At 32.4% G+C, this 21,351-nt stretch overlaps 1 protein-coding gene across 1 annotated transcript in view; it reads right to left on the bottom strand.

Annotated features, from left to right (window-relative positions):
- The window catches only part of LOC145278129 (allene oxide synthase-lipoxygenase protein-like), a 102,753-nt gene that overhangs the window by 44,966 nt on the left and 36,436 nt on the right, over nt 1–21,351 (bottom strand). The window contains exon 8 of the mRNA XM_080130409.1: nt 13,270–13,387. Within this exon, the coding sequence (XP_079986535.1) occupies nt 13,270–13,387 (118 nt within the window). The remainder of the gene's footprint in view (nt 1–13,269; nt 13,388–21,351) is intronic.

Raw genomic sequence — 21,351 nt, 5'->3', positions numbered from 1 at the left:
TTAATAATATCTACGAGTCGATAACACTAAGGGAGGTAATCCAGACATGTAATGAGAGACACATGCTACTAGAAAAAAGTATTATTAAAAAAATGAGGATAAAAATATTAAAAAAAGTATGCTGCAAATGTTTATTTTACTTTTTTGTAATTACCATTTCTCTGCAATTACCGTTAAAGATTTTATTTCTTGTTATTAAAGTTATAAACCTTTGTTACATTAAGTAAAGTAGTTTTAAAATATTTTGCAATAAATCGAATGTTTTGTTTAATAAAAATTACAATATCGTCGCATTTTACATTTTTTATTCGTGTTATAAAACTTTCATTAAATTAAGTAGTTGAATGTTTTGTTTAATAAAAATGGCAATACTGTCCTTTGTAACGTTAAATGTTTCAGCATCTCACATTCTCGTATGAAAAAAAATGAACAATATAAAATCAAACATTTAATTAATTTTTGTTATTAATGTAAAAAAACTTTTTTACATTAACAAAAGCCATCGCACGTGTTTAATAAATATTAAATTTCCTCGGCAATTATATTTATATAGTCGCATTATCTAGTTTATGCAAACAAACTTGACTGTTTTTTTTTTTTTTCAAAATAACAGGTTATTTTAAAACTGGAAACTATTAATCAGAAGTGACTTTTCCAGGGCGTTTATCGTCAATCCCAAATATTAGCTCATGTGATATTGTAAACAAGTTGCGTTTTCGTAATAATAAAAATAGATATGCAATTAGCGTCCCAAATCCTTTCATGAAGATTTGAAGGAATCGCTTGGTAAAATAGTTATCTCCCATGAACTAATGACGACGATCGCAATAGCGCCGATAGTTTATACATATTTTCAAGCAAAATAATGCAACTTATAAATCTTACAGAAACAAAGTAATAGACAAAAAATATTAATAAATGGTTTAATCATTATCATACAATTTCCTGTTCTAATAAGCTTAAGAATATCTACGATTTTCAGTAATATCAATATAGTTGATTTAAACAAGAATAAAATATGAAGAAATATATCTAATAAATGTAAATTAAAACGAAAAAATATCATTAGTAAAATTACAATAATATATACACTAGCAGGACCTGTGGAAATTCCATAGGGGAAACAATCATATGTAATGTATTAGCGTTGGCATTCTGTAGATGTTCAGCGTAAATTATATTATTATAGCTAATGTGTTAAACTGCAAAGGTAATTATCCAAGCTAGCAGGGACGCCTGGCGAATATCGGTCGTAAGGCACGCTTAAATATAATATTTTAATTCTTGCAGATTTCGTATATATTATTACAAAGTTTATATCCTATCAAGTTTTATATATTATAAAGTTACGATTTCAAAAATAAAAAAATATATCTTTATGAATTGGATGCATCACCTTGAATTGGAGCCAAAACTAACATATATATATATATATATATATATATATATATATATATATATATATATATATATATATATATGTTTGTTTCGGTTCCAATTCAAGCTGATGTATCCAATTCACACCGACTATAATGCTCCTCATCTTGAGTTGAGCATATTGAGAAGGGATACACGAATTACCATTGGCGTATAAAGCGATGCTCTTTGTGTAAACAAATCGAGCTTAGGTATTTCTGACGATGTCAAAACATCGTTTATTCACGACTCGCCTAGCAGCCGCTGATTAGCGTAATGGTTAGGAGCTTTGACTGTCGGGTTTCAATCTTAGCTTGAGGTAGTTGCCTGTCTAGCCGCACTGATGAGCTGTGAAACAGCGAAACAGTACTGTATGTGGATGACTATATATATATATATATATATATATATATATATATATATATATATATAACTTGGGTTCGGTCCTTCAGCTATAATCGAAACTGAAACCAAAACTTATGGAACATTCTTGGTAAAATTGTTTATTACATAAATGGAAAATATTGCAATATTTTTAAAAATTCAATTTATAACATTATATAATCAATTCTTAATACTGCATTATTATAAGTTATAAATTCATTATATTTTTACTAGAACATCTTTTCCTTTTCTTTTCCAGTTTTAACAACTAGTCCTTTACTTTCCCATGTTTAAGCTTAACCTAATTACTTTTCACGGTCGAATTTTTCTATTGCAATTAATATATAGTTAAGTCTAATCAATTTTATATAATGATAACGCAAACAAAAAAAAATTGTCAAAATATTTTTAAGATAATAGTAATTTTTTTCTAATAAATATTCTAAATGAAAATTAATAATCTTTCTTATATATATATATATATATATATGTGTGTGTGTGTGTGTGTGTGTGTGTGTGTGTATACACATATATATAATAGAAAAACATATTTTCTTAAATTAATTCAAATTAAAAAACATTATAAACATGATAAGAAGGTATAAATTTGTTTAATTATGCGACAAGGAGTACTTATAAAATTGAAGAACCTTATTCAGCGGAGTTTCAAAATGCATTTCTTCTCCTCAGAGGGACGAGGTTTGCAAAATATACAATAAAATTTGTAAGTTAATGAATTAAAATAATTACAAATATGAAATTAATCATATTTGCATAAAAAAGTTATTAAACAGTTAATGAAAGTTTATAAGTATTCATAAAGATTATAAAAGCAGGAACAAGGAAAAAAGAAAAACAGGATATGGCAAAGATCCATTAAATAAGAAGGTAAAATCCAGGAAAAACAGAATAAATACAAAGAGTCCATTGATAATCCACTGGCAATCCATAAGAACGGGAAAACAGAATTACAGACATCCAGGGTAAATCAATGCTTCCAGAAAATTTATCAGATCATGGGAAGTGAAGCAAGTTAAAAAACGTTTTTTTTAAGTAAGGATAGGCCAATATTGAAATAGAGAAAAGCAAAGTTATTCTAGCAAATGGAAGAGGGGAAGTGAAGATTAAAGGAAAAGCAATAAGAATTTAAATTGAAATTGAGAAAGGAGGAGTAAAAAAAGAAAAAATGAAAAAGAAAAGAAGACAAGATAAGAGGAAGAAAGAAAAGTAAGAAGCTAAAAAGTATAAATATCTGTTAATCTCATTTATATATTTACGATTTCATGTATCTACCCAAGTATTATATGAATAAAATATTACACATATGCATTACTAGATTTACTTCTATAGTGCTCAATGTGTGAGTAGGTCTTGGTAGTAGTAGGAAAATATACTTATAGCAAATAATCTGATCTGCACAGATACGTTCATTTTTCATTCTCGAGTCAGATCAGCAGTCTAATGGTAAATCAGTATTTACTAATTTAGAGAACTTGAGTATTTTTTTCAGCAGGTGACTAGAGTAATTCGTGTATAGATAGATAAATAGACAGGCTGATGAATAGTGATATAGATTTATAGATAGATATGTAATAATAGTTCTTACTTTCTTTAATTTGGAATTGGTATCAGTGAGATGTCGAAGATGAATCCATTATTTCAACAAGTTCAATATATGAGGCGGCAAAATAAAAACAAAAACAATAAATTACAGTAAAGAGAAAATGCATTCATTATATATATATATATATATATATATATATATATATATATATATATATATATAAGATACGAATTGTAGGATAAAATTGTGAAATTTCACTTTGAATAAAAATCGACTCGGTAAGTCTGTTATACTTTTTGTATTATATAAATTAATACGAGCAGTAAATAAAATTTATAATATAATTCCATATATTTTTTAAAATATAATTCCATATTCTAAATTTAAATCTTTTATTATGTATATATTAAAATAGATTTATTTTAGATTTAAAATAGCATAATATAAAAACTCTGAAGACTTCTAGAATATGTTCATTTCTTTCTATCATAACTTTACGAATGTTTAGATCATATCAGCTATTATCTCTGTCTGTCTATCTCTCTCTCTCTCTCTCTCTCTCTATATATATATATATATATATATATATATATATATATAGAGAGAGAGAGAGAGAGGGGGGGGGAGACAAAATGTATATATATATTAAGGATATAAAACTTTTAAAGGAAAAATATTCGAATGCAGTCAATTAATGGTCCCAATATTTTATTCATATTTCACCGTTATTATTACATTTTTTTTATTTGCATAATGTGTCCGATCATATAAATATTACATAGATACATTTTCCAATAACCATCACTAGGTGATATTACATCAAGTTATGAAAAGTCATGAAAATATATCACTAGTTGGACTTAAAGAAGGGCACAAATAAACAACTTCTTTAATGGATAACCTCGGGTTTTCCGTGAATTATATGAAAAACAAAACGCTTTATTTCAAGTAGAAATATTGAATACGGTTCAGCATAATGTATTCACCATTCTGTTTTTTATAAATTTATATGTCTGTATAGCTCATCAAAAAGGATATGAAAAACAGATTAAACAAATACGTCTCATCTAGGCAAAATAAAAGATAATCAGCAGATTATATATATATATATACATATATATATATATATATATATATGTAAGTAGTAACACATTGAATATTGACATTATAAGAATATATGTAAAAGTAGTAACACATTCAATATTGACATGATGAGAATATATGTAAAAGTAGTAACACATTCAATATTGACATTATAAGAATATATGTAAAAGTAGTAACGCATTCAATATTGACATGATGAGAATATATGTAAAAGTAGTAACGCATTCAATATTGACATGATGATCATATATGTAAAAGTAGTAACACATTCAATATTGACATTATAAGAATATATGTAAAAGTAGTAACGCATTCAATATTGACATTATGAGAATATATGTAACAGTAGTAACGCATTCAATATTGACATGATGAGAATATATGTAAAAGTAGTAACGCATTCAATATTGACATTATGAGAATATATGTAAAAGTAGTAACACATTCAATATTGACATTATAAGAATATATGTAAAAGTATTAACGCAATCAGTATTGACATGATGAGAATATATGTAAAAGTAGTAACGCATTCAATATTTACATTATAAGAATATATGTAAAAGTCGTAACACATTCAATATTGACATGATGAGAATATATGTAAAAGTAGTAACGTATTCAATATTGACATGATGAGAATATATGTAAAAGTAGTAAAACATGCAATATTTACATTATAAGAATATATGTAAAAGTATTAACGCAATCAATATTGACATGATGAGAATATATGTAAAAGTAGTAACGCATTCAATATTGACATTATAAGAATATATGTAAAAGTAGTAACGCATTCAATATTGACATGATGAGAATATATGTAACATTAGTAACGCATTCAATATTGACATGATGAGAATATATGTAAAAGTAGTAACGCATTCAATATTGACATGATGAGAATATATGTAAAAGTATTAACGTATTCAATATTGACATGATGAGAATATATGTAAAAGTCGTAACGCATTCAATATTGCCATTATAAGAATATATGTAAAAGTAGTAACACATTCAATATTGACATTATAAAAATATATGTAAAAGTATTAACGCAATCAATATTGATATGATGAGAATATATGTAAAAGTAGTAACGCATTCAATATTGACATGATGAGAATATATGTAAAAGTAGTAACGCATTCAATATTGACATGATGAGAATATATGTAAAAGTAGTAACGCATTCAATATTGACATGATGAGAATATATGTAAAAGTAGAAACGCATTCAATATTGACATGATGAAAATATATGTAAAAGTAGTAACACATTCAATATTGACATTATAAGAATATATGTAAAAGTAGTAACGCATTCAATATTGACATGATGAGAATATATGTAAAAGTAGTAACGCATTCAATATTGACATGATGAGAATATATGTAAAAGTAGTAACGCATTCAATATTGACATGATGAGAATATATGTAAAAGTAGTAACGCATTCAATATTGACATGATGAGAATATATGTAAAAGTAGTAACGCAATCAATATTGACATGATGATAATATATGTAAAAGTAGTAACGCATTCAATATTGATATTATGAGAATATATGTAAAAGTAGTAACACATTCAATATTGACATGATGAGAATATATGTAAACGTATTAACGCAATCAATATTGACATTATAAAAATATATGTAAAAGTAGTAACGCATTCAATATTGACATGATGAGAATATATGTAAAAGTAGTAACACATTCAATATTGACATTATAAGAATATATGTAAAAGTATTAACGCAATCAGTATTGACATGATGAGAATATATGTAAAAGTAGTAACGCATTCAATATTTACATTATAAGAATATATGTAAAAGTAGTAACACATTGAATATTGACATGATGAGAATATATGTAAAAGTAGTAACGCATTCAATATTGACATGATGAGAATATATGTAAAAGTAGTAACACATTCAATATTGACATGGTGAGAATATATGTAAAAGTATTTACGCAATCAGTATTGGCATGATGAGAATATATGTAAAAGTAGTAACGCATTCAATATTTAAATTATAAGAATATATGTAAAAGTAGTAACACATTCAATATTGACATGATGAGAATATATGTAAAAGTAGTAACGCATTCAATATTGACATGATGAGAATATATGTAAAAGTAGTAACGCATTCAATATTGATATTAAAAGAATATATGTAAAAGTAGTAACGCATTCAATATTGACATTATGAGAATATATGTAAAAGTAGTAACACATTCAATATTGACATGATGAGAATATATGTAAAAGTAGTAACACATTCAATATTGACATTATAAGAATATATGTAAAATAGTAACGCATTACATATTGACATGATGAGAATATATGTAAAAGTAGTAACGCATTCAATATTGACATGATGAGAATATATGTAAAAGTAGTAACGCATTCAATATTGACATGATGAGAATATATGTAAAAGTAGTAACGCATTCAATATTGACATGATGAGAATATATGTAAAAGTAGTAACGCATTCAATATTGACATTATGAGAATATATGTAAAAGTAGTAACACATTCAATATTGACATGATGAGAATATATGTAAAAGTAGTAACACATTCAATATTGACATTATAAGAATATATGTAAAATTAGTAACGCATTCAATATTTACATGATGAGAATATATGTAAAAGTAGTAACGCAATCAATATTGACATGATGAGAATATATGTAAAAGTAGTAACGCATTCAATATTGACATGATGAGAATATATGTAAAAGTATTAACGCATTCAATATTTACATTATAAGAATATATGTAAAAGTATTAACGCAATCAATATTGACAGGATGAGAATATATGTAAAAGTATTAACGCATTCAATATTGACATGATGAGAATTTATGTAAAAGTAGTAACACATGCAATATTGACATTATAAGAATATATATAAAAGTATTAACGCAATAAATATTGACATGATGAAAATATATGTAAAAGTATTAACGCAATCAATATTGACATTATGAGAATATATGTAAAAGTAGTAACACATTCAATATTGACATTATAAGAATATATGTAAAAGTAGTAGCACATTCAATATTGACATTATAAAAATATATGTTGTAGTAACGCATTCAATATTGACATTATAAGAATATATGTAAAAGTAGTAACACATTCAATATTGACATTATAAGAATATATATAAAGGTTGTAACGCATTCAATATTGACATTATGAGAATATATGTAAAAGTAGTAACACATCCAATATTGACATTATGAGAATATATGTAAAAGTAGTAACGCATTCAATATTGACATGATGAGAATATATGTAAAAGTAGTAACACATTCAATATGTAAATTATGAAAATATATGTAAAAGTAGTAACGCATTCAATATTGACATTATAAGAATATATGTAAAAGTCGTAACGCATTCAATATTGACATTATAAGAATATATGTAAAAGTAGTAACACATTCAATATTGACATTATAAGAATATATGTAAAAGTCGTAACGCATTCAATATTGACATTATAAGAATATATGTAAAAGTAGTAACACATTCAATATTGACATGATGAGAATATATGTAAAAGTAGTAACACATTCAATATGTAAATTATGAAAATATATGTAAAAGTCGTAACGCATTCAATATTGACATTATAAGAATATATGTAAAAGTAGTAACACATTCAATATTGACATTATAAGAATATATGTAAAAGTCGTAACGCATTCAATATTGACATTATAAGAATATATGTAAAAGTAGTAACACATTCAATATTGACATTATAAGAATATATGTAAAAGTCGTAACGCATTCAATATTGACATTATAAGAATATATGTAAAAGTAGTAACACATTCAATATTGACATTATAAGAATATATGTAAAAGTAGTAACACATTCAATATTGACATTATAAGAATATATGTAAAAGTAGTAACACATTCAATATTGACATTATAAGAATATATGTAAAAGTAGTAACACATTCAATATTGACATTATAAGAATATATGTAAAAGTAGTAACACATTCAATATTGACATTATAAGAATATATGTAAAAGTAGTAACGCATTCAATATTGACATGATGAGAATATATGTAAAAGTAGTAGTGTAGAACCATCGTTTAATTACCATTGCTTCCAGGTCCACTCTAACCCGGAGTGCTAGTACCTGTTAGGGTCCCAACTATGGATTAAATAGAAACCGACTTGAAAACAACAAATATATTCTATTAAAATTATTTCCATGGCAAGTGTTCGTCTGAGCTCCAATTCCTCGCCCCCCCCCCTCGCCAATCTTTCATGAGAAACACCCGTCTGGCTGAAACTACTGTCAATAATTTTCCCCACTCTTTATCTGTGCCTAAATCAAAACGTAGATTCCATGAGCAAATCTTCTTTCTTAGAACTGCACGCCAGTGGAACTTTCTGCCGCTTGCCTGTTTCCCACCTGACTACAACTTGGACGTCTTCAAGTTCAACATAAACAAACTCCTGACAAACCGCCTCCTTAAGTAAGACACTCTATCAAAACCCCCAATACTAATGATTACTACAATACTATCTCATTGATTACTGTACATGCAATAGCCCTTATCCCTGAGTGACCTTCGGGCCTTGATAAGTGGTAACCCCCATATAAAAAAATTCTTCAAAATCTTTGGATTCGGCATTCGGCATTCGACATTAAATAACCTGAAAAGGATTGATATGCCGTAAAACCAAAACAACCAACCAACAAAAACTGAAGACATATTTTTAATAAAATAAAATCTACGTTTCTCATTAAAAGTTTTTTTTCTTTACTATTTTCTATATAGTTATATGACGTAAAAGTAGAAACAATGAATACATACTGACATCAACATTATGGATTGACTATATCTTTTATTTTCCATATATCGCACTTTAATATAACTAGATATTTTAGCCCGTTTAATTGACGGTGAATATGGCTTAATTTTGTGATCATTTTTGCAGTAAATACTGAGTCCTATTAATCCCTATCAACCCCAATCTGCGCATTAAAACCAGTAACTTTGGGCAAGTGGGGCTCGTCAAATTTGGATGTTACTATCCTAGAAGAAGCCAACTCAAAACCTCTCCTAGAAGAAGCCAACTCAAAACCTCTCCTAGAAGAAAACAACCCAAAACCTCACCTAGAAGAAGCCAACTCAAAACATCTCCTAGAAGAAGACAACCCAAAACCTCTCCTAGAAGAAGCCAACTCAAAACCCATCCTAGAAGAAGCCAACTCAAAACCTCTCCTAGAAGAAGCCAACTCAAAACCTCTCCTAGAAGAAGCCAACCCAAAACCTATCCTACAAGAAGCCAACTCAAAACCTCTCCTAGAAGAAGACAACTCAAAACCTCTCCTAGAAGAAGACAACCCAAAACCTCTCCTAAAAGAAGCCAACCCAAAACCTCACCTAGAAGAAGCCAACTCAAAACCTCTCCTAGAGGAAGCCAACTCAAAACCTCTCTTAGAATAAGACAACTCAAAACCTCTCCTAGAAGAAGACAACTCAAAACCTCTCCTAGAAGAAGACAACCCAAAACCTCACCTAGAAGAAGCCAACTCAAAACCTACGCTACCTTGCAAGATTATGCCATCCTCGGAAAGGATAAGGGAGTAAACACCGACAGAAAATCCGGAAACGAAATCCCTCAGGCGGCCCGGCTTTATATTGTCATCACGGGCAACTCAATTCTCTCTTTCCCTTAGATCCTCTGGCTTCGTGGAGAGGGAAACTGCTGCATGGGCAACAGCTCTCCTCCCATATAACTATGTCCAAGCTATGTAGCTTCATTGCTACACTGTCGTCTCCCGAGACGGACGGTCGCCAATAAGTAACAATGTAGTAAGTTTTTTGGCATGTTTATTGTTATTGACAAAGCCATACAGGCAATAAACATATTCGGCTTTTGTAGATTCGGATTTACGGGTTAAGATGACCTGCATATTATTTATTTGCTCGAGAAGTTATCATATTAATGTAGAATGTGACGACGACAACGATTTAAAATGTATTTATCTCATAAAGCTCAATAGAGTTAGCTCTAAATTGCCCCAGTTTTATTATACTGTCAAAATATATAAACCTCCTTATTTGCCAATACCTCACATTGAATATTTATGTCCTATGATTATCCTAACGAACCAACAATCTCGTTTCATTTGGAGCTTACGCAACGTAATAACTCGTTCGTACAATTGACTTTGCAAGGATATTATTGCAATATTAAACACTAATATAGTTCACAGCTTAATTTTAATAGACTATTTATACCATGTACTTGGATATTAAAATATTTTATCATATGGTTCCAATCAAATTGATTTTAACTGTTACGTTTGCACTTTTTTCCATAATGTAATAGATACGAATATAGTTCTAGGCTTCTAATCCAATCTCATAGCAGCAGAGCAATGAGACTTCGCACAATTATTCGTCCTTTTATACATACGAACCACAAGAGTACCGCTGTTCTCCCATCATTTAATGCAGCTCTGATATTGTTTTATAGAGCATTTCAGGTTGGTCTCCGACCACACAATAACTTCGGAAATTTATTCGGAATTTATATGGGACACTCTTTCTTTTCAAAGGGCGCAAGGTTAGGAGAGTAGGGCGGATCAGAAAATATTTTATAGCTACACGCCGGTGCTTCTGACCTGGAGATATGCGTGTTGTGGACCGGAACGTAATTTTACAAGAGGAAAATACCTTTGGTTATCTTACCTTACCTCTTGATTTTCATAGCTTCTCTTAATTTCCACAAACTTAAGCATAATATACTCCTGTATTTGTGATATCATTTACAAGGAAAAGTGTTATCATTACTCCTTCGCTTCCGGAAGGGTATCAGTATCGTAGGAATTCATCTGACAAACGCATTATGAGTATGCAAATGATATTAAGCTGGGACAAATATAATGTCGTTTGTTATCATATACTAGCAGTTCAGCCTGGCTTTGGTCGGGTCCTATGTACTGTTCATAACTTGCCCTACATGAGAATACACTTTATGTAAGATTTCAAATATTTAGACCAAAATTTATCTGATTAATTTCGTAGAGACCGAATTTCGTGAAAACACTGACCCCAATTTTGACAATTAATATTTATTATTTTGGTCTCAAATCAAAATACAAAGTTTTACCCATTTCCTAGTTACGTGCATCTTATATTTTAAGTCTTTAAACCCCAAATTTGCGAAGGAATTCCGCAGAATCTGCAAAAGTAAACTCTTTAAACTTTGACCTTTTGGCAGCAGAAAATTTCACACCCAAAATGATTAAAATGCTTACCGCATGCCTGAATACGCGTTAAATTTCAAATGTTTAGGCACAAAATTGGCTGAGTAGTTTGCTAGACACTCTAAAGGTCAAATTTTTTAAACTTTGACCGCTTGGAAGCTTAAATTTTCGACCCAAACCGATTAAGAAGCATGACATATCTCTGAATACCGTTTATGTAAAATTTCAAATGTTTGACCAGAAATTGGTTGAGTAATTTGGTAGAGACCGCAGACGTAATTTTTTTAATACTTTGACCCCAATTTTGACCACTTAAAATTCATGTTTTTGGGCTCAAATAATATTATAAAGTTTGATCAATTTCCAAATAACCTACATTTAAAATTTCAAGTGTTTGGACAAAAAATTGACGGAGGAGTTTGGTAGAGTTTTCAAAGGTTTTATCGCTGAACTTTGACCCTTTGACAGCCAAATTTCTGGCCGAAAACGAATTAAAAAGATGTTTCTAAATCTTAATACTCCTTATGTCAAATCTCGAGTCTGTAGACCGAAAATTGCAGAGTTAATTAGTAGGAAAATGTACACAGACACACACATACAGACATTTTCATGTTTATAGATATGCTAGCTGTTCGACCCGGTTTTGCTTGGGCCCCATTTACTGTTCATAACTGTATGTGCATATGTATATATTAAAAAGTCTACATATGTACCGTAATGCCTTTCTATATAATAGGCTTCCTTAACTACCATAGATAAAAGTTGGTGGAGACCGCAAACGTCAAATTTTTTAAAAGTTTGTAATCCAATTTTGTCCCTTTAACATTGTTTTGGGCTCAAATTTAATTAAAATGTTTGACCCATGTCCAAGTAACTTACATCTAAAAGTTCAAGTGTTTAGACCTAAAATTGGCGGAAACGTTTGGTAGAGTCTGCAAAGGTCAACGCTGTTAACTTTTTTGCCAGACAATGTCCGCTCAAAAACTGAATAAACAGCTTGCTGCATGTCTGAATGCCCTTCATATAAAATTTTAAATGTTTAGACCCAAAATTGGCTTAATAGTTTGCTAGAGACCGCAAAAATAAAATCTTTCGAACTTTGACCCCATTGGAAGCCAAATTTTCAGCAAAAAACGATTAAAAGACTTGCTCTATGTCTGAATACACTTTATGTAAAATTTCAAATGTTTATATAAAAAAATTGGCTAAGTAATTTGGTAGAGACCGCAGACGTCAATTTTTTTTTAACTTTGACTTCAATTATGATCCCTTAACATTTATTGTTTTTGGCTCAAATCCAATTATAGAGTTAGATCCATGTCCAAGTAACCTATATATAAAATTTCAAGTGTTTGAACCAATAATTGACAGAGGAGTGTGGTAGAGTTTTCAAAAGTCAAATCGTTAAACTTTGACCCCTTATCAGCAACATTTCTGGCCGAATACGGATTAAAAATTTATATATGTGCAAGCCACAACAAGAATAAAATCTAAAAACTGAAAGACGTTTTAACTCACGAATTGATGGCCATTAAGAAAATGGTGTGAGGTGCCACTAATTTGTAGACCGGATGTGACGCAGAAACGTTCCGGAAGAAACTAAGGATGACAGTTTCCATCAAAAGATGGTTCCAACCTGCGAATAAAAGTAAAACAAAATATAAAAAAGAATGTAAACACGAAAAGAAAATCCGTATTTCTTAATTTATTATAATTATGCAAGGAAGTTGCCGACATTTCCTTTTTATGAGGTTTTAAAATGACGCCAATTTGAATTAAGTTTAGAGTGATTTATTTTTTACTTACTACTTTGAGAATTTATCTTGAACTTAGCATCCTTACGGTTTCTATTATTTTTAGTACAATATTGGTTAGCAATTGGTTGATGTTCTAACTGTTTATACGTATGTAACAATATAGCATTTAACTGTTTATGTAACATCTGTCTTTTTACTTTTTGTTACTCCCGAATATAATGATATCATTTAATGTTTAACAGAGAACACGAAAAGTGCAACGGTTATACTATGAAAATGTTCACTACATATGGCAAAACGCCAATGTAAACTTTTAGACACCAAGAGGGAATTGCACAACGATATTTTTACAGAGCATGATTAAACCGGCTAAGGAATAATAATGCCAAAACATGTATTATATATATATATATATATATATATATATATATATATATATATATATATATATTACAAAAGAAGAAGAGATCTCTAGTAACCGGTAACTAGCTGACCGAAACATGCTCATGAATGTGTAGTAACATATTACTTATATGTAAACACGAATGAAAAGTATATATATATACATTAATTTTATTGCAGAAATTCCCCTTTGGACTAAAATACAACAACAGATGCCACATATAAATTTATAACATTTAGCCTATAAGCCACTACCATGTAACTTTATAAAGACTTTTCTGATACATCTAATGTTTAAATAAAATCCTAGATGACATCAGAGGAGCTACAGCAACACTATCGCATATACCTACAGAGAAAGTAGTCCCGATTTCTCCCCCTATTACTAAAGTACTACCACCGAACCCAGTCAGCACCGCAGGTTATTATACACAGGGTACGGATATACTAGTTTCACCCTCCGTAACTGATTCATAAACTCATAGCACAACCGTTAAATTCCCGTTCGTCGATTCGAAAAATAATAAATTCTTCCTAAAACATTCCAGCTATCCTCATTGGCTTAGATCAGACCGATCACTTATTCCAGATTACAATTCTATAAACTAAAAGGAGACTATCCAATATGGCGTCTACAGATACACGATGCAAGCGTTCTGCATGACATAAGGCGCGTACTAAGACGCTCGGAAATGATTGCTTCTCTCTACCTCTCCCCCTATCTCTCTCTCTCTCTCTCTGTAGATAGTAGGAAAGAGGCAGACACAGAGAGACAACGACAGAGCGAGATTTATACGTGTTTTTTAACATTCGACCACGTTAATGACTCGAGCGATATATATATATATATATATATATATATATATATATATATATATATTCGGGGTTCGAATCGTTCGACTGGTATTAATCGTGACACCCTGCACTGAAGATTCCCGAAAGGATGAAACACTAGTGTCTGTAGGTATTTAATTATTATAGTAAAAAATAATTATGACAGCCCCTTTAAGAAATTCGTTTCTTATCGTTGAGCACTTTCAGTTGAATTAAAGTCGGTCAATTTAGCTCTTATGCATAGATCATCGTATAACGATTAGATCACTCTCTGACTGACGTAAATGAACATTTAAAATTAAAATGTTTAAAATTCGACGTTATTTCTCGCGGTTAATGGTAGCCGAATGGATTAGGTCTTCGCTAATCGAGCCAGAGATATCTCGTGATGCAGGGTTCGAATCGTTCGACTGGTATTAATCGTGACACCCTGGAATGAAGATTCCCGAAGGGATGAAACACTAGTGTCTGTAAGTATTTAATTATTATAGTAAAAATAATTATATATATGTATAAATAGATAGATAGATAAATAGCGAGAGGGGAAGATTTTTTGAACAAGATTACACAATTATTATTTACTTTGGACAAAAATTTTCTTTGCTTTTAAATGATCGCATAGAATTTTATATACCTTTCTTTTACTTATGAACAATACAGACAGAAGTTTTAAAAAAAATTTGTTGTAATCTTATACACCGAACATTTTTATAATTTTAAAGGGAAAATAGTATGCTTACAACAAATACCGAATTGCAATGGTCCGCGAATAGGTAGTGTTTCTGATTATTAATCAATATAATTGCTTTTTGGACATCATCATCATCATTATTATTATTATTATTATTATTATTATTATTATTATTATTATTATTATTATTATTTATGACTGTTTAAAGACAAAATGATCGTGGGGGTAATCTCTACGTGCGTGAGCAGAAATTATTTTATAGAAAATACAGTTCCGAAAAAAAAAAGAACCCTAGAATTTTGGGGCGATATTTGGGATATGTTTGTGTTTTAAGCACAAAATTATTTCCTAGAAAATACAGTTGCGAAATTATGATTATTTTTTACATAAATGGCCGTGGGGTAATCTTTCTGCACAAGCACAGAATTATTTTATATAAAATACAGTTGCGAAATTATTTATAACAAATGAATATTGGTTTACCTACGATATTTGGAACATATTTCCGTTTTTAAGCGCACAATTATTTGCTAGAAAATACAGTTGCGAAATCATAATAATAAAAATATCGTTTACCTACGTTATTAGTTACCTACTTGCGGTTAAAAAAAGATCGCATTTAAATTGTCTGCAAATAAGTAGTTTTTCGAATAAAAATCATTATCGTTTACCTACGTTTTTTGTGACCTATTTACGTCTAAATAAAGAAATACTGCATTATCATCACAAATACATAGTTTTCGAATATTAAGCAATATAACTATTTCTTTTACTATTTTTTTTTTTTTGCGAAAAATACCGTCAAGGTGATTAAGCACAAAGTTATTTTATATAAACTTTTTTTTTCAATCTTCACCCCAAACAAGGCAAGTGCCGTTTGAAGTAGGGGGCTACTATCGGGGACAATTTGTGGGGGCATTATGAAGGGAGATGAGTAGAAAGATGCTTGTTAACATTACACTTGAACTTCTGCATATCAGTACAGTTGGGAAAGCAGTATCCCGGGAGGGAGTTCCAAAGACTTGCTGTTCTGGGGGAAAAACTATTGGAGTAAAAGGCTTTCTTACACCTAGGGATCTCTACTGTAAAGGGGTGGGACTGGGTTTCTTGTCGTGTTTGTCGGGGGTAGTCACGTCGAGGAGGTACAAGTGCTTTCAGTTCGTCAGAGCAGCCACCATTAAAGTATTTGTAGAACAGGCAGAGGGATGCAACATCTCGCCGATGGGACAGGGGCTGAAGCTTAGATGACAGGACCTATTAGGTTGGCGATTGTCTTTTAAACCCTGTCCAGGAGTGAGAGACAAACCACAGATGCACCAGCCCAAATGTGGCAGCAATACTCCATACATGGGCGAATGCTGGCCTTATAGAGGTACAGGATACTTTCAGGCGTAAGTAATTTTCTGGCACGGTAGAGAGAGCCCACCTTCCTGGCAGTAGCCTTGGCAATGCTATCAATGTATATATTCCAGTTCATGTTCTCTGTAAAACTTAGTTCGAGGAGTTTAAAGAAGTACTTTCAGGCAGCGTATTCTTAGCCATTGCTATTGGTGGTAGAAAAGGTTTCTTGTAATTATTGAAGGAAACAAGCTTAGCATTGAACGTGACCATCCATTTTTGTCCCCATTCCACTACAGATTGACTACAGTGTTTCTGCCATTCCCTTAGATATGTGTTCATTTGTTTTCCCCTCATGCCTGTTATAGAGGGTGGTGTCATCGGCAAATATATCCATATCCGAAACAATTTTATTAGGGAGGTCATTTATGAATATTAGGAACAATAAGGGTCCAAGGATAGAGCCCTGGGGTACTCCCGCATTTATATCATATTGTTTAGATGTACGACCGTCGGAATTTGGATTTTTCTCTTACTTAAGAAGGATTTAATTACATTATGTATTCTTCCAGTGATACCATATGATCTAATTTTCCTTAGAAGACCATCGTGCCATACCCTGTCAAAAGCCTTAGATATATCAAGGGCTACCGCTCTACCCTCCCCTGTTTTGTCCAGTTAACGGTATATACGTTCAGAGACCACAGTTAAGATATCTGCTGTTTAACGGTCTTGCCTGAATCCATATTGTTTGTCAGTCATGAGTTTAGCAGCTGTTAAGTGTTGGACTAGGACTTGATTAACTAAGGACTCAAATATTATGGCGAAAAGTGGGAGGAGGCTAATGGGGCGATAATTTAGTGGTTCAGTTCTTTCACCAGAATTCTTGAAGACTGGAACCACAGAAGCCGTTTTCCAGCAGTCGGGAAAGCAAGATTCGCTAAGGCATTTATTGTAAAGTTTGGAGAGAACTGAGGCAATCTCAGCAGAGCATTTTTTTATTAGCACAGCCGGGATGAGTTCTGGTTCATATACTTTTCAGGTGTCTAGGTTTTTTATGATAGCATGCACCTGAGAAGGGGTGATTTTCAAATCGTCTAGTGCGGCGTCTTTCCGCAAAGGAAAGTCGAGGAGGGAGTGGTGTGTCGGGTCCAGTGTGGAGTTTGAGTCAAACCGACTGGCAAGCAGAGTTGCCTTGTCGGTTGCCATAAAACCAACCTCATGATTGTTTGATAGTGGGGAAATCGTTGACTTCCCATCATTTACTACACTGTTGTAGATTTTACAAAAATCACGGGTTTCTAATTCCTGTGCTTCAATGCGTTTCCTGGTGGTTTCAGTGTAATCTGTCTCAGCTGTTGCATGGGGGACTAATAAATGTTTTCACCGGCGTTAGCTGCGTCCCTCACCAGTGTACGTTTTGCTTTGTTTACAATGATAATAAAGACGCCATTATGTAAAAGCCGATCGATCGTTCTTTCGTTTCTAATCCATTGACCTCCTCAATAAGATAATGACACATGGCAGCAGCGGTGGGATGGAAACAGTCCAAGAAAGATGTAGAAAAGGATGAGAAGAGGACAGTTATTTGTAGAAACAGATAAGTAACTTTATTGTTCTTGTTTCGAATGGTAATTTTACGTACGTCACGTGGACGAAAAAAATATCGGAAGGGGACATGGAAGAAACAAACAGACTAGCGGCTGGCATAAGGTCTCCGGCGCCGTTATGTATGGAAGACAATTTAGCGGCGAATTGGAAGTTGTTTAAACTGAAATGGTTTAACAACGCCATTATTACGTATTTGACGAAACAGTCATTACAATATAAGGGGGCACTTTTGCTTCATACGATGGGAGACGACGCATTCAAAATTTACTACGGGTTTCAATTTTCAACACCCGATGTCGAAAGAACACCCACCGAAATTATTTAGGCATTTGATAAATATGCTATAGGGGAAACGAATGAAACCTACGATCGTTACATATTTCATTCTAGAAAGCAAGGAGAATCAGATACTGTGGAATCCTTTATTATGGCACTTCGGACGTCGATAAAAGCGTGCAATTTTTGCGACAATTGCGTTTCATCAGTGCTCAGAGATCAGGTAGTACTGGGAATACACAACCCCCAGACACAAGCTGAGTTATTGAAAATAAGACAGACTTACAAAAATGTATTGACATCTGTAAGCTGTCTGAAAATGCTACAGTCATGTCCAGAATCCAAAGGCATGAAGGAGTGAACAGGGTTGATTTTAAACTCAAGAGAAAAACATCGGCACAATCTTACAGAGAATGCTGGACGTGTGCATGGAGTGGGCAAAGAGTTATGTCCTGCATTTGGTAAAACCTGTTATAAATGTAAGGAAAAAAAACACTTTGCCGTGAAATGCAAAGTATCGAGGAAAAAGAAGGTGCAGACTGTCAAAACCCAACATTATGACCAGGAAAATGACAGTAGTAGTTATTCAGAGAATAGACATGTAGACAGTGTATCAATTAAGAAAAGGGTAGATGCTGTAAGTCAAGAGGTGGTAAAAGCGGAAATGATGGCGAAAGGAAAACCAATTGCCTTTCAGCTCGATAGTGGAGCGTCCGTGAACATATTGAATGAGAAACACGTGATTGGAAAAACACTGGAACATTCAAATAAGACTCTTGTCATGCGGAATGGAGTAGAAGTGAAGCCATTGGAATGGTGTCGAGTAAAAATGATAAACTCCAAAAACTGGACAAAAATATGCAGTCAAGTTTGTCATTGTGAAAGAGGATTTCCATCCCTTACTTGGAGTAAATGCAATCCAGAAAATGGAACTCGTCACAATCAATAATGGCAAATTCAAAATGGTCGTCAAAGTTTCCCAAATGAATGAATCCAGCAGTCAGTACTCAGACAGCATTATCAATGACTTCAGAGATGTATTCAAAGAAGGATTGGGTATGTCAGGAGACGTACATTTGCAGGTGGATCCAGGAGTAGCACCAAATGTTGCATCAACACGGAGAATACCAATGGTACTTAAGGACAAGCTAAAAGTTGAGTTAGAAAAAACTGGTTAAGAAGAATGTTATTGAACCAGTGAGTGAGCCAACACCCTGGCTAAGTGCTTTAGCACTGGTAGTTAAGAAAAATGGAAGCCTACGCATATGCATAGACCTAAGATCACTGAATAAAGCTTTGAAGAGGGAACATTTTCAATTACCTACACTGGACGATTTACTACCAGAACTGGCTGACAGCAAGCTATTTTCTATCCTGGATCTACGAGATGGATTTTGCCATGTAAAATTAGACAAAGCCAGCAGTCGCTTAACAAAATTTTCTACACCATATGATAGGTTCCGGTGGAAAGTTTTACCTTTCGGGATTGCTCCAGCACCGGAGATATTTCAAAATACCCCTTTTCACAATGTGTCCGATTTAGAAGGGGTGGTTAACAAAGCGGGTGATCTGGTGATTGGGAAGGGTAAAACGATGGAAGAAGCAACACTTGGTCATGACCAAAAACTCAGGAAACTGGTGCAGAGATGTCGTGATCGTGGGATGCGATTGATTGCTGAAAAATTGAACCTACAAAAAACGTCTATATCTTTCCTGGGACGCATGATTACCAGTGATGGTTTACGTCCTAATCCTGGGAAAGTAAGAGATATAAAAGAGATGCTGTGCCCAACAGATATGAAAGGAGTGCAACGATTGTTTGGATTCGTAAATTACCTGGCGAAATTTCTACCACACATATCTGACGTGATGGCCTCTATAATAAATTTAGTGAAGACAGATGTGCCATAGACATGGTCCCAAATTCATGAAAAGGCTTTTGGAAAAATTAAAGAGTTAGTGAGTGAGGCACCAGTATTAAGGTACTATGACCCCCAACAAATCTTTGGTCATTCAATGCGATGCAAGTGAGAAGGGCATGGGGGCTGCACTACTCCAAGAGGGTCAACCTCTAGCCTATATCAGCCGTGCACTGACTGTCACAGAAACTCGGTATGCACAGATTGATAAGGAACTACTAGCAGTAGTCTACGCATGTGAACGGTTTCAGCAATATTTGGTCGGCAGATAACAGTACTGGAATCATATCATAGGCCACTGGAAGCGATATTGAAAAAAGAATTGGTGAAATGCTCAAAATGATTGCAAAATATGCTGATGCGACTGTAGGCTTACGATGCTACAGTTCTGTACCATCCAGGTAAGAAAGTGTTTCTTGCAGACACGCTATCAAGAGAATATATCTATGGATTGGGCGGTGAAGATGATGTCAAGGAAGCACAATATATTCCTGTAACAGAGAGAAGGCTGCTTGAACTGTATTCAGCCACGAAGGAAGACAGAAGCATGCAGCAGTTGCAGCAAGTAATTCTGGAAGGATGGCCAGAAGACAAAATACATCTTGCCCCAGAGATGAGACCATATTTTAACATGCGGAGTGAAATGCCGGTGCAAGACAGGTTAATTTTCAGAGGAAACCGGGTAGTGGTCCCACTGACACAGCGGGGAGTGTTGAAAGAAAAAATTCATTCCACACACCTGGGAGTAGAGGAATGTTGCAGAAGAACAAGA

The sequence above is a fragment of the Euprymna scolopes genome, chromosome 6, assembly GCF_053919585.1.
Source record: "Euprymna scolopes isolate OS-2025 chromosome 6, ASM5391958v1, whole genome shotgun sequence".
NCBI lineage: Eukaryota > Metazoa > Mollusca > Cephalopoda > Sepiida > Sepiolidae > Euprymna > Euprymna scolopes.
Note: the sequence above shows the minus strand (reverse complement) of the source record. Positions and strands in the feature narration are given on the sequence as shown.